Source organism: Bufo gargarizans, chromosome 1, assembly GCF_014858855.1.
Source record: "Bufo gargarizans isolate SCDJY-AF-19 chromosome 1, ASM1485885v1, whole genome shotgun sequence".
NCBI lineage: Eukaryota > Metazoa > Chordata > Amphibia > Anura > Bufonidae > Bufo > Bufo gargarizans.
The window spans coordinates 416,603,862-416,619,297 of record NC_058080.1 but is presented as its reverse complement, the minus strand read 5'-3'; the positions used below and the strand labels follow the sequence as shown (position 1 = coordinate 416,619,297).

The window sequence follows — 15,436 nt, the reverse complement described above, 5'->3', positions numbered from 1 at the left end:
GTTCTTCCTTTGTATGTCTAAGGCCTGTTTCACACGGCCGTTACAGCAGCCAGACAAAAAACGCAGAGCAGCTGTATTTGTCCAGATCTCCGCCGGACCCCATTATAGTTAACAGAGCCGGACGGAATTCCAGCAGTAATGGATCTGGCAGGATGTTCCCGAACAGAACAGCCTGCCGGATCTGTAAACGCTAGTGTGAAACTAGCCGAAGGCTAGTCTCCCATCTATCTTCTCCTGATCCAGCAGGATGTTCCAGCAGAAAAACAGACTGCTGGCGTTCACCTATCCGACATAGCCAGATACTGCCGTTCACCCCCGAACTCCATTGACTGTAATGGGATCTGGCAAGAATCCAAAGCACTGCTGGATTATAATATAGTCAATGGGGTCCGGTGGTCAATGGCAGTATCTGGCTAAGGCCTCATGCACACGACCGTATGGCTTTTTGAGTGTTTTGCGGTCTGTTTTTTACGGATCCATTGATCCGTTTTTTGTTTCCATTGTGTTTCCGTTTTTCCGTATGGCATATATAGTATACAGTAATTACATTGAAAAATTGGGCTGGGCATAACATTTTCAATAGATGGTTCCGCAAAAAATTTAACGAATACGGAAGACGTACGGATGCATTTCCGTATGTGTTCCTTTTTTTTGTGGACCCATTGACATGAATGGAGCCAAGCACCGTGATTTGTGGACAAGAATAGGACATGTTCTATCTTTTCATAGTACGGAAATACTGAAACGGAATGCACACGGAGACAGTTTTTTTTGCTCAACCATTGAATTGAATGGTTCAGTATATGTACTGCATACGGAACTAAAAAAAACAGCCAGTATACTAAACGCAAAATACTGTCGTGTGCATGAGCCCTAAGTCAGATTTGGTAAATTCTGTCAGGCTGCTCCTGTCAGAACAGCCTGCCAGATCAGGAAAATGGAGATGTAAAACTAGCCTTATTCCTCGTAGTATTGGCCTAAAAAACTGAATCAAAAACTGAACCAAGAGCAGTTTTTGTGGTGGTTTTTGATGCAGTTACTTGAGCCAGACACACGAGTAGATACAAAAGAGAGGAGAGGTATCAGTCTTTTCTTTATACTTTTCCTTGTTTTTCGTTCCGCTTAAAAAACTGCCACAAAATAGTGCATGTGTGATTAAAGCCTTAGCTTTACATGCCCATTCTTTTTCTTGGCAAAAAGCCACCATTTTAATGGCAGTTTCTGATGCAATTTTTTGAGCCAAATCAAGAAGTGAAATCAAATAGAATGAGAAATATAAAGGTAGGACCTATACTTCACGTTCTGGCTTCGGTTCAAAAACTGCAGCATTTTTACAAAAAAAGCTGTGTTTAAACCACCCTTATGCTGTCGTCCTGTGTTGTGCTTCAATGCAGCATCCAGCCACTGCACTGTGTGAACAGTGGATTACAACACATGGCGGAAGGTATGTGATGTAGTAACTCAGCTTTCAGCTAAGGGTACTTTCACACTGGCGTGTTGGCTATCCGTTCAAGGCTCTCACAAGCGGTCCAAAACCGATCAGTTTTGCCCTAATGCATGGATGTCAAACTCATGGCCCTCCAGATGTTGCAAAACTACAACTCCCATCATTCCCTGATAGCTGTAGTATGCCCAGGAATGATGGGAGTTGTAGTTTTGCAACAGCTGGAGGGCCACGAGTTTGACATCCCTGCGAATGCATTCTGATGCATCAGACGCTCAGAATGCATCAGTTTGCCTCCGTTCTGTCTCCATTCCGCTTTGGAGGCGGACATCTGCCTGCAACGTTTTGGTGTCCATCTGACGAAACTGAGCCAAATGGATTCGTCCTGACACACATTGTAAGTCAATGGGGACGGATCCGTTTTCCAGGACACAATCTGGCACAATAGAAAACGGATCCGTCCTCCTTTGACTTTAAATGGTGTTCAAGACAGATCCATCTGTGCAGATCCATGACGGATCTGTACCAAACGCGAGTGTGAAAGTAGCCTTACATCTGACCCCACCACGCTGATTTGGTATCTCAGAAAGGTTACATGCCATGTGTTGAACTTCCACTTACAGAGAAACATGGCTTCTCTGATATACCTTTATTATTGGGATTCTCCTGTCAGCAGAAGCCTGGCTGCTGTCTCCAGCTACCTGTCCTCTACCTCTGGCATGCAGACCCAGGTAAGGTAAAAGGAGCTGACGAGAGGCCACAGGAGGTTTGATTTCACTGCTCTAATATGGGATTCTCCTGTTAATAGTAATATAAGAGTTAATAAGGAAATCGCTGAATATGCAATGCCCTACCATACCCAGAAAAGAGTATTATATCTCACCGTGAGATTCCAGCAAGGAAAAATACGAGATTGGTGGTGGCTTTCTCATCCAGACAGAGATACATTAGAATTAAACTACGCGCGCTCACCATTCATTTCGGCCATTGTTGGGGACAATTATGTAGTAAGATTTCAGAAGACGCAGTAAATGAATTTGCTGCCTCAAGTGATCTAACCACTCAAAGTGAACTCCTTGTTTGAAAGCCCCGCTGCCATGGCTGAGGTCCAAGGCATTATCCATTCTCTGCATACAATGGCTCCACTTAGACCTGTGGTCATATGCTAAGAAGAGCCCAGTGAAATAATAGCAAGGGCTGAGTGCCACATGTTACGGGAGAAAGGATCTCTGTGTGTGCCAGCTCCATAGAAGAGATGGCGGCAGGAGAGCGCTCCATCCTTCCACCTGCACTAGCTTTCATCTACTCATCGGCATCAGACAAAAGAAATATGCGTCAAGACGTCTGAATGGAGGTGGACTAGTTCTGGCCCTGGATGAGCGTGCAGATGTCAGTGGCAGGTCACACTCTCAGCTGGATCCCATTTACAGTAAATGAGAGTCAGATTGTTTTCATTGGCTTTTTATTAAAAATGAAACAGAAGGAAAAGTGTCCACCCAGCAAAGTGTTGGAAGCAAGTCCAAAAACTGCTCAAAGATGTGCACTTGATGAACCCCCTATCAGGACATCTATGGGGAGCGTCTCTGCTTTCCACCTTGCCTGACATCACAAGGAGGAGGGACAGGGAGATGTTTCCTAGAAATGAGGTCACAACCTTTTACAGGGAAAAACATCATAAAAACCCCAGATTATGAGTCACGACAGTGAATTCCCACTGCGTATGGCAGTTTAGTACCGGACAGCTGCACAGTATATCAGCAGCTCTATGCTGGGAGAAGAGGGCACGGTTTGGGGCCAATTTTTACTCAATATTCATTTAATAAATGACTATTATAGCTAAGAATTAGAAAAGAGTGAACAGTGTGATTGAAACAAGGGCATCTGTACAGTATGTAAGCTTATGTCAAAGCATTAAAGGGGTTGTTTGAGTGTTTTATATTGATGACCTGTCCTCAGGATAAGTCATCAGTATCTGATCGTGGTGGTCCAACTCCCAGCATTCCCACGATCAGCTATTTAAAAGGACCTGTGGCCTCTTCCTAGGCCAGTGAAGTCATGTTCATCGGTCACATGGACTAGGCGCAGATCAGTCCTATTTAAGTGACTGCAGTGGACAGCGCGGTGCTTGGTATGCTGAGAGCCTCGCAACCTCTTCAAACAGCTGAATGGAGGGGGGCAGAGAGTCAGACTCCCACCGGTCACATACTGATGACCTATCCTGAGGTGTCACGATCAGTGTGGGGGAGAACTCCACACTGAACACAGGAGGGAGGGGGAAAAGTAACTGGGCCTGGAAACTAGAGAAGGAACAGGTCACTTCCTAAACAATCCTAATCCGGGCCCTAACTACCTATCAATATGAATAGACCTTGAAGGTAGGAATATTCATATGCTGGATACCTAGACCCTTATATCCCTATAAGGCCCTGGAATGAGGTTAGGATCAGAGACAACCCATTCCTCCCCGGATGGACGAATGGAAGTCTCTGTCTCATGCCCAGATACAGACAACAGGGAATATAACAAACACAAAACAATAAGAAAAGACAAGACTTATCTGACAGTAGAAAACTGGCAACTTCAGAAGCACCACAGAGTACAACCGACCAGCTAGTTAGAAGGCAGGAAGAAAATCTATAAACCGCACCTCCAAGAGTGAGAAGCGGCTACTTATGGGAAAGGTAATTTACCAACAAGCAACACCTGAAGCAAGGGGTGTGGCATTCACCAAAACACAGACACAATAAGATCCACAGTGAACGTGTCAATTTAACCCACGAGTTGCCAGTCTCTCCGATCTCCTGATACCTGCCACGGGAACGTCCGTGACATGAGGATAGGTAATCAGTATACAACCCCTTTAAGAACCAGGAAACATGAGTCGCATTCATCAATAGACCTTTGCTTATATGTGGCCTTTACAAAGAAAACTGTCCAAGGAAGAAATTTACATATGACTACCATAAGCAATATGTATTTATATGTACATTATCAGAGAGCGTTATAAAAAAAACACCATTCAATCACAGCACGGGTTTTAATCCATACAACCCTATTTGAAAATGAACTGGTTGCTACGGCCAACAAAGACAGTTTTTTCTTGTAGACAGTATTCCTAAATCTGCTCCATAGTGTACTTAGTCCTGGGGGAGTGAGGAAGGGGTGGCCCACGAAACGTCCCATCTGTGTATGATCATTCTTGATTCACCTCCCTGTGAATTACCTACTTGCAGATGTAGACTTGTCTTCCACCTTTGGTCTCATTTGGACTTTTTATGCCTTTGTTATGTGGCATAGATTTAATAAAGAAGTGAAGCAATATTTGGAAGTGCATTTTCTATGAGTTTCGGAGCCTCGTGAACTACCACACCGCCATTAGGTAATCCACTGGCTGTTGGCATTTTGATTTATTGTGGGGTGAGAGAAGGGGGCGCACAGAAAGGCACTAGGGGAACGCGGGACAGGGTGCTAGATGTAAGAGGTGCACCATGCTGTTCTGCTTTACTTCATGAGAGAAGACAAACATGTCATATATGACATACGGTTATAGCCTACTTGATGGATGGGGTCTCAAGTGTCAGATAAACTGTTCCCAAAGGCTCCAGAGAAGTAAATCTGGAAAAAGATGCATGTATTAATTCAGAATCATACTTATAATAACCTAAGGGGGGGTTTATGAAAACTGTCTACAAGAACAGCTGTCTCTGTTGTCCACAGAAACCAGTCACAGTCCAGTTTACATTTTTAACAGCAGATACAAAATAAAAGCTGAGCTGTAATTGGCTGGGCAACAAAATTACCACTTAGTGAACAAAAATAATAATAAAGGGAGTGTGTCCTTCATATTTGCCATAGACGTTTACCTAACATCTGGAGCTATGTTTTTACAGCAAAAAAAACACGGTGCAAAAAATTTTGAAAATGCAGAAAAACACCACTAAGGCTACTTTCACACTAGCGTTTGATCGGATCCGTTCTGAACGGATCCGATCATATTAATGCAGACGGAGGCTCCGTTCAGTACGGATCCGTCTGCATTAATAACTTAGAAAAAATTCTAAGTGTGAAAGCAGCCTGAGCGGATCCGTTCAGACTTTCAATGTAAAGTCAATGGGGGACGGATCCGCCTGAAGATTGAGCCACAGGGTGACATCTTCAAGCGGATCCGTTCCCATTGACTTACATTGTAAGTCTGAACGGATCCGCTCGCCTCCGCACGGCCAGGCGGACACCCGAACGCTGCAAGCAGCGTTCAGCTGTCCGCCTGTCCATGCGGAGGCGAGCGGAGCGGAGGCTGAACGCCGCCAGACTGATGCAGTCTGAGCGGATCCGCTCCATTCAGACTGCATCAGGGCTGGACGGAGGCGTTCGGGTCCGCTCGTGAGCTCCTTCAAACGGAGCTCACGAGCGGACCAGCGAACGCTAGTGTGAAAGGAGCCTAAAAAACAATGGGGCTATGATAACCAGGCATGCCACGCATGATTTACGACAAGGTGTATGTCATAGAGATACAGTATATCAAAAGGTTTGATCGGTGGAGATCTATCCTGAGATTTCCACCGACTGCTAGAACGAGGAGAGACGTCCTTCTCTGCAGGGGATGGAATCGAGATGGGCCCACAGATTTTCTACTGAGCCCGTCTCCTGCAGTGAGTAGAAAGAGAAAATTATGCAAGTGCTTCTCTCTCCTTGTTCTCCTTTTCAGAACCCCACCAAGCTAGATTTTTGACATGACATGACATACCAAAAGTTTTTTTTAAACTCAGTAACCCTTTAAGGTTTAACATATCTGTAGGATAGATTCTCATATAGGACAGAAATACTTGCATGATGGACTATAAGTGTGCCGTATGAATGACTTCACTCCAAGTTGTCCAAAATCTATTATAGAAAACCCAATCCAAACTCAACAGACCTTAGGTGAAACTGTGTATGTGCCAGTCATACCAGACTCCTCATGGCTATGATGAAGTGTGCTGGAACTGGGGCATATTCTGCTTTTGTTTCAAGAAAAATATATGAGAATTTGAAATGTGAGAAGAACCAAACCCATTGTTCAAATTCACAACAATGTGAAAGTTAGACAGTTCTGGTGCATGGGTACAAAGAAAGGGCTATCAAAGGTGATATCATCTACCAACCACTTGGTATATCAATAGAAATAAAAGAATCTACAAAGAATCTCAATATAAAAGGGGTTGTCCCATTAGCCCATATAACCTACTACGTTATGTGGATGCCAAAGAGGGGCTCCCCCTGTTCAGGATGCCACCCTACCAAGAGAGTATAGAGTCACTACCAGAGAGTGGCTTTACACGGATGAACACGGACCTTTGTATATGACATGGACAGTGACCAACATCTAACACTACTTAGAAGGAGAAATTATCTGGTAATGACAAATTCCCCTAAAAAAGTAGCTGTTTGGGAAGCCCTCATATACATAGGTTATCATGAGTTCCTGCCAAAGTGATGTGGGTGAACTGGTTTTGCCAGTAGACTGCACATTACCTAGATGTGTTAATTAGATTAGTCATAGTAAGCAATAGCAGGAATATTAAATGAAAATCTTCTCTTCAAGCGAAAACTGAAAGGAGTCTGAAGACAGACATACTACCGATGTGGTCAGATGATAATAATTAGTGCTTCTGGCGTAAATTTTATTCATCTTTTCCAGAATGATAGGAACAGCGCCAATAGATGATCAAACGGTTCTCTCAGGATAAACCACTTTAAATGAAATCACTTTATTTTAGATTAAGTCCAGAGCCATGAATGGATCCCTGGTGGTCACATGTGTCCTCACTGATCTGTCACTGCTAAACATACTAGGAGACTAAGGAACCATGCTAGAAGCCCGTCATTCCCATGAAGACATTTCTACAAAGCTTTACGTAATTGTCCTGGCACAGGCGTCACGCTCTTTGGCTCACATATTTCAACCATGCTAGCCAGGGTTTCCAGATTTAAAACAGATTCATAAAATCAAGACTGCTCCTCAGTTTGTATGCAGCCAGCCGTGTATGATTTTAGATATAAATTAAATCACAGCTTTACGTTCATAGAGGACTTCTACACAGGGATTTCAGATGTTTGTTCCTCACAAGATTGCAGAAACTTGTACACTGGTGCTAAGGAGCACCTGAGAGGATTTGGTCCATGTGGAAACCTCTCAGAAGTGGAGCTATACTTTTCTGTCTACATCTCATTCCTTTTCGATTCAATCTGGTTTGACCAAAAAAGAAAAATCACCATGTAAAGGCTGCACTTTATCTTGGAGAAGGGTAGTAATGTCCTGGCGGCATAACTAAATAAAGTGATGCAACTTGACCTATGAAGCAGGGATATTGAGATGTCGCTTTATGCACTGTTCTTGAAGACCATGGATATTCTTTTGAAGTTGATTTTGCCAAGGCAGCTAAAGCTGTCCATACATGTTACATGTCAGTGAAACCGAGAGGATGTGATGGAATCCATACATGTATTGTATTTGGACAGCCTGACTGTCTGGACCAGAGATGGAGATGTCCAGATACTGTAGATTCAAACCAATCGAATGCTTTGCTTGGACAGAGAAGAGGCACCGGAGGAAGCTGGCAGCCGCTCATCTCACTCTTCCTATTGAAGCAACGTGCCAGTTTGGTGACCTGAGTTAGGCCTCATGTACATGGCACATACACATATGGTATCTGGTATCCATATCTCAGTGGACTTGCATACAGCACACATAGGCACACATTGTTCTTCACAGGGCTTGCGCTGCTGTAGGAGGCATGTTATTTATGATGAGGAGCAGGCTCCTCTGGCAGTTCATGTGCCATGCGCAACTTGGAGCTGCTGTAGATTTCAGTCATTACCTACGCCAGTTTCTGGCATAAATAATGGTGAATGTGTCAATGGCCCTGCCCACACCACAGCCCCTTTTCAATTGTAAAAATGCCAGTTGCAATTAAAAATGTCACAATGACATTTTAAAAAGTAGCAAGACCAGCGGCAAATAAAAGGCATAGGGGGAATGATAAATGTCCCCCATTTAATTCTATGGGCTAATACTCTACCGGAGGGTTCTGTCCTTAGGAAGCACATGGGTGTGGAATGCTATGTTGTGGAGGTGTTCTCCCTAGCATTACTTCCAGAGGTGCTTCACACTGTGGCACATGTAGATCTGTAGACCCCCAGTGCACTCCATGCACCATTGAGTCACCAGGGGAATTAGATTGTAAGCCCCACTGGAAAAAGGAAGTGATACCATACAGCACATCAGAGAGCAGAGTGGGTGTGGGGTCCGCGGAGGGACACCCCACTAGGTTTTACTCCTTTTAACCCTTTTAAAGTAAATGTGAGTAGAAAAAAATTAACAGGTTTAATAAATCGTGAGCTGAAAATGAAGTGGCGTATACAACACATAGGAGGGATTTGTCATGAGGGGAATATCTGAAGACAGTGGTTCTTGAGTCTACGTTGTCGCACTTTAGGCCACATTTATCAAATGTTACATGTTGTTTGAAAAATGTGCCTTGTCCTAAAGGGGTTATCTGGGCTTTTAATATTGATGACATGTCCTCAGGATAGGTCATCAATATCAGATCGGCGGGGGTCCGCCACCCGCCACCCCCGCAGATCAGCTGTTTGAAGAGAAGGCGCGTGCCGTGCCAGCGCTGCCTCCTTGTCACTGTTTACCTTCTAGCCGTTGCATCTACAGCGGTGAGCAGGTGTAATTACACCTAACCGTCCCACTCATTTCAATGGGACGGATCGTTCCCATACACTTTTATAGGAGCGATCCGTACCATTGAAATGAATGGGACGGCTTGGGTGTAATTACACCTTCTCACCACTGCATTTGCAACGGCTAGAAGATAAACAGTGAAGGGGAGGCAGCACTGGCACGGCGTGCGCCTTCTCTTCAAACAGCTGATCGGCGGGGGTGCTGGGTGTCGGACCCCAGCCGATCTGATATTCATGACTTATCCTGAGGACAGGTCATCAATATTAAAAGCCCGGAGAACCCCTTTAAACTTAACACTTTTGCCTACGGTTTTCCTACTCCACCTTTCTACTGAAGCGAGACTGCGCCTTTTTATTTTTTTATTTTCTTTTGCGACATTTTAAAAAAAGTGTCACTGATAAATCTGGCGTGAAGCTCATTAACGTAGCTGACCAAACGCACTTTCCCGAGTGGTGTAAAAATGCAAAAAGTCGCTAAATGAGCCCGAAAAGTCGCAAAAGCCCCATTTTGCAACTTTTCAAAGCCAGGAGGCGTGGAAAAATCTGGGCCGTAAGGTTTTAACAAGCTACTGTATCTGAAGATGTAAACAGCTGCTAAGTCATCTAACACTGTGAAATCCAAGAAACCTACATGCAGACATCGAACAAAACAATAAAAAATAAAAATAAAACCCAAACTTCGAAATGCATAGGCTTTGTTTTAGAGACGTCAAACTGTCCATGAGGAAATGGTTAAACTGTATTGTGCAAAGGCCCTGGGCAAGGTTGCCTGATAGAGGCAAACTGGTACAGGCGCTAGATACACAGTTATGTCTACCCACGGGCAGAACAATACCTAGTAACAATATTGTCAGTGTGAATGCGGCATGCTGTCTGCTGCAGGCAGCTTCACAGCGGGACACTGCCAGCCCACTCCTCATCTAGCGCGCCGCATGCTAGCCTGTAGTTAACACCACTTAGCATTACTAGATAGCACAACTGCTTGCTGCTATTCTTACTTGGCTCGCATTCAACTCTAGCATCCTTTCAAGCTAGACTGCAGCGTAGGAAACTAGCCATGAACCAGATCCCTACCTGCATTCCCCAGGAAATGAATATTTCCCGACCCAGCGCAGGCGGAGCGTTACACACTTTACCCCGGACTATACTGTTACTGTCCTACTGAATATGCGCAGTCCCTTCACCACAGAAGTCCAATGTCCACCAGCCTATGACAGGTTCAGTTTCAGAAACCTGCCTTCTCTCCAACAAGTCTGGCCATGCTATACTTTGTCCTTTGTGATGCTGGGAAAGCTGGGTGACGTAGGGTGTCTTGCTGCTTTCAAAACCCTGGAATGGCCAATCAGTCTACTTACTGCATGACTAGTATATTCTAGCCGCTTTCACGCCGTCAGTGTTTGATCAGTGATTTCTATTGGTGAATGTGAGCCAAAACCAGGAGAGAAGCATAAGGCCTCATACACACGACAGTATTTTTTTGCGGTCAGCAAAAATGAGTTCCGTTGTTCCGTGATCCGTGTCCGTTTTTGTTTCCGTGTGTCTTCCTTTTTTTTGGGAGGATCACCAGACATGAAGGAAAGTAAAAAAAAAATCTAAGTTTAGTTTGCCATGCAAATGATAGGAAAACAACGGACGCGGGTGACAATCTTATAAGCCTCCGTGTTTTTTCACGGACCCATTGACTTGAATGGGTCCGCGAACCGTTGTCCGTGAAAAAAATAGGACAGGTCGTATTTTTCTCATGGACTGGAAACACGGATCACAGACGCGGATGACAAACGGTGCATTAGCCGAGTTTTCCACGGACCTATTGAAAGTCAATGATTCCGCAGAAAATCACGGAAAACGGAACAGCGGACACGGGACACAACAACGGTCATGTGCATGAGGCCTAAGGTGTTGACCCGCTCCTGGTTTTGACTCACAGTCCCTGATGGAAATCTCTGACCAAACACTGACTGTGTGAAAGCGGCCTTACCATTCAGGATGCTGGGTGACATCACTTGTTCATCATGGGGAACATTTTGGGTGCTGGCCTTTTCCATAAGCAGTAATTACTAAGCCGCACTCCTATCTCATAAGAGAGGGCACCTCAAGGACCTAGAAAAATAACTGCATTTGCCAGAAGCCTGGGCATGTGCACTGTGCCTCGCTGCACATTCGCCAGAAACCTGGAAAAATACACTGTGCCTCACTGCAAATGTGCCAGAAGCATGGGTAAGTACACTGTGCCTCACTGGGCATGTGACAGAAGCCTGGTCAAGTACACTGTGCCTCACTGGGCATGTGACAGAAGCCTGGTCAAGTACACTGTGCCTCACTGCACATGTGCCAGAAGCCTGGGTAAGTACACTGTGCCTCACTGGGCATGTGACAGAAGCCTGGTCAAGTACACTGTGCCTCACTGGGCATGTGACAGAAGCCTGGTCAAGTACACTGTGCCTCACTGCACATGTGCCAGAAGCCTGGGTAAGTACACTGTGCCTCACTGTGCATGTGCCAGAAGCCTGGGCAAGTACACTGTGCCTCACTGCGCATGTGCAAGAAGTAGAACACAATAGCGCATCCGCAAGATGATTATGTTGAAGAAAGCCATTGGAGGTAGGATTAATGTGCAGACAGCGTGACCTGACTCCTCGGCGTCTCCACCTCCATGACTACACACAGGCAATCTTCGTATGGCATCAAACATTTTATCAAAATGGGGCAAGTGCCTAGAGCAGCTTTAGTAGGTAGTGGTGGTGGTTTGGGGCACAAAGCTTCTGACAGGTTCCCTTTAAAAGGGGTTTTTAATACTTTAGACCTGATGGCCAATCCTGTGGACAGGTCATCAGTATCCGATACCTGGGGCCGATCAGCTGTTTTAGAAGGCACCGGTGCCCTCAGTAGTGCAGCAGCCTTCTCGCAGGGGATAGATCATCAGTATCCGATACCTGGGACCGATCAGCTGTTTTAGAAGGCACCGGGGCCCTCAGTAGTGCAGCAGCCTTCTCGCAGGGGATAGATCATCAGTATCCGATACCTGGGGCCGATCAGCTGTTTTAGAAGGCACCGGTGCCCTCAGTAGTGCAGCAGCCTTCTCGCAGAGGATAGATCAGTATTAAAGTCTCAGAAAGCCCCTTTAGGCTTAATTCACACGTCCGCAAGTGTGGTACGCATCCGTTCCGCAATTGTGCGGAACGTGTGCGGACCCATTCATTCTCTATGGGGACTATGTGCTCTCAGAATCCGCATTTCCATTGAGCGGCCCTGAACTTCCGGTCCGCAGCTCCACCAAAAAATAGAGCATGTCCTTTTCTTGTCTGCAGCTGCGGACAAGAATAGGACTTCTCTATTTAGTGCCAGTCATGTGCGGCCTGGTGCATTGCGGATCCGCAATTTGCGCAGAGATTGAAGGAAATACCATTACCCAGCGTCAGACTGGCCCACTAGAGTACCAGAGGATCCTCCGGCGGGTCCAGGCTCTGATACCATAGTGGGCCCCAAAGGTCCAGTAGGAAAAAACATTTGGCTGCCTTTGAAGCCAATCACTTGCCAGTCTGACCATTACCCAACAACCATGCAGTGTCAGTAAGACGTGTTAACCTCTTCATCTCCTCAATGTGCAGTATTTTATAGTGGGATTAAAGGGGTTATCCATTCCCTATAATGACCCCCAGAATGCCTGGGCCCCTCCTCTAGAGCATACTTACCTGCTCCCCCAGCACCCACGTCCCTCCGGATCCCTGCACAGCAGCCACTGCATCTCCCATAGGGTGACACTAGGGAGGCTGGTTGCCCCGTCTCCGGATGTTTTGATCCACGCAATGGGGAGATGCAGCGGCGGCCGTGCAGGGACCCAGAGGGGCGCGGGTGCCGGTAGCAGGTAAGTATGCTCTAGAGGAGGGGCCCGGGCATTGTGAGGGTCATTATAGGGATTGGATAACCCATTTAATGGTAGTTACATAATTTTTTTCCATTATACTTTCAGATTCCCTCAGTCTTCTGGCATCGCCCCATTTCTACGGTGAGTGTTGGGGGGCCACGCAGCCTGGCACTGCAGATGTGGGTGAGGATCTATCAGGTAAGTTACTATTTTAAGCCAATATGAAACTTATTGGAAACCCCCTGTATTTTTCCTGCCTGGTTTCCTGGCAGGATCTGTGACCCACCGAGGGGCCTCCAACAGGAAGCATGTGCTGTATGTAAAACAGAGTGTCCTTCACAGAGAGCTGTCGGGGTCTGGTATAGACCCCCTACCATCTGGAGCTCTGCCTGGTGACAAGTCACATATACTTCATGTCTCCTGCCACTGGCATGTGTGCCCAGTGAAGTCAATAGAGGGATACAAGACGGGTGTATTCTGCACCCTGATGGCTTCTGCACTATTGTTCGTGCCAGTCTGTCCATGTCTTCGCTATATGGCAAGAATAGCAGCACTGGACCATCAGGATTCATTGGCATCTCTTTGAAAGCAGATCTGGCAGAGATGCCACAGGTTTGTTATAAACCAAAGTCCTCACTGTAGTGTGAATAGGGCCTTAGAGATGGAGCTAACAATGCCACGCGTATCTATAGGGTTTGGAATACTTCCCTCCACGGTTTTAAGTTTAGTGGGGTAGTTTCATTTCTCAGAAACGTGCGCCAAGGCCGAGAATCCAAGCTTCATTTGAGAAGTCAGCGCACACCTGGTAAATAACAAGTTGGCAAACTGAGGCTTCTTATTAAAAAAGTGTCCAAAATCCTCTTGGATTGGAGTGTGCTGCAATCCAAGCCCCCCAACTGCGGCTCTGGAGACGTGTGGTAGGCACTGCCAGCTGATACTGAGGGCAACACGTGAGGTTCTCCACACATTCCTGGGTATTACGTGTTCTGCGAGATCCCAATCAGGTGCCACCCAACACATCAGATGTTCTTTTCACACAAGTCCAAGGTCATGTCCAGGGATGATCCAGGTGCTGCCTGAATAATAGTACCCTGCTACATGGGAACCTGGCAGGCAGCATGGTTCGGACTTGAGGTCCTTGGCATCTCACCTACATGGGCACCTGTGGCCAATCTATGAGCTGCCAGCCCACCAGGGTCCAGATCGCTCGTTATACCAGGCACAGGCTCCTTGTGATCTGAGCTTGGTGTAAAAGAGCTGAGGATGACTATAGAGTGAGTTTAATGCCCACTGGAGTACTTGAGGGATGCCAATCTGGTCTGGCACAGATACCATAGTAAAAGATGCTCATCACAAGGTACTGGAGAAAGGTAATCATATGACCAAACACAAGTCCATATATCAAGCTAGAGAGATCATGGGGACTACAAATCCCAGCAAACCAATGCTGACTGTGACATGCTGAGATCTTTAGTTCTGTAACTGATTCCATACAGAGAATGCAGCCTGGCTGGCCACGTTTGGTCGCTCCTGGAGAACTACAAGTCCAAGGAAGACTGACATAGCCTACTAGGACTGAGAAGCAACAGGAGAATAAAAATAAAACTAGGTCAATTTAGGAAGAACTACAGGTCCCAGCAACAGTAATTTCTAGTCCCAATGGCTCCCACAACATACTGTTGCCAAGAAACCCTGGCTGCTGGGACTTGTAGTCCAACAAGATATGAAGCAACAGAATGGCAACGCAGAATTTGTCAGCTCCTGAAGAACTACAGGTCCCAGCCACTCTGATGCCTGTACTGTACACAGACATGAACCTGCTCCTGTGAAGCCAGCACCACAGAACTGAGCTGGCACCACAGCCAGTGAGGAAGAGCACTTACCAGGAGGAGGCACGCCACAGCCAGCAGCAGAGTGCCACTCACCGCCCGACGGCAGCACTCCATGGTGAGCGGGAGGAGCTGTTGTCACATCCAGCTCTGCTGCGCACACTGCCGCTCCGGCTCCACACACACCGGCTCTGCTCACATTGCCTCAGCCAAGGGGCGTGTGGTGGGGGGCTCGATGGAATCTCTCCGAGAGCAGGCAGCCAGCCAATCAGCGGGAGAGGGGGAGAGGGGACAGCCTGCCAGCACTGCCCTGTACCACTGGCACCCCAACCAGTGCCCTGCTGCGGGGGACACCTCTGCCAGAGAGATGCCTGGCTAATACATCTATCTGGTCTGTCTGTCTATCTATCTATCTATCTAATCTATCATCTATCTATCTATCTATCTATCTATCTATCTATCTATCCCATATCTATCTATCTATCTATCTATCTATCTATCTGATCTATCTATCTATCCCATATCTATCTATCTATCTATCTATCTATCTATCTATCTATCATCTCATAT

At 46.2% G+C, this 15,436-nt stretch overlaps 1 protein-coding gene across 3 annotated transcripts in view; it reads right to left on the bottom strand.

Annotated features, from left to right (window-relative positions):
* ADAMTSL1 (ADAMTS like 1) overlaps window positions 1-15,436 on the bottom strand; it is a 913,450-nt gene that overhangs the window by 283,272 nt on the left and 614,742 nt on the right. The window contains exon 1 of one of the 3 annotated variants that reach the window (XM_044271588.1): window positions 14,921-15,050. The exons of the other annotated variants lie outside the window; for them this stretch is intronic. Within the exon in view, the coding sequence (XP_044127523.1) occupies window positions 14,921-14,983 (63 nt within the window). The 5' untranslated portion in view covers window positions 14,984-15,050. Of the gene's footprint in view, window positions 1-14,920; window positions 15,051-15,436 lie in introns of those variants that run through there. 3 annotated transcript variants of the gene reach the window in all.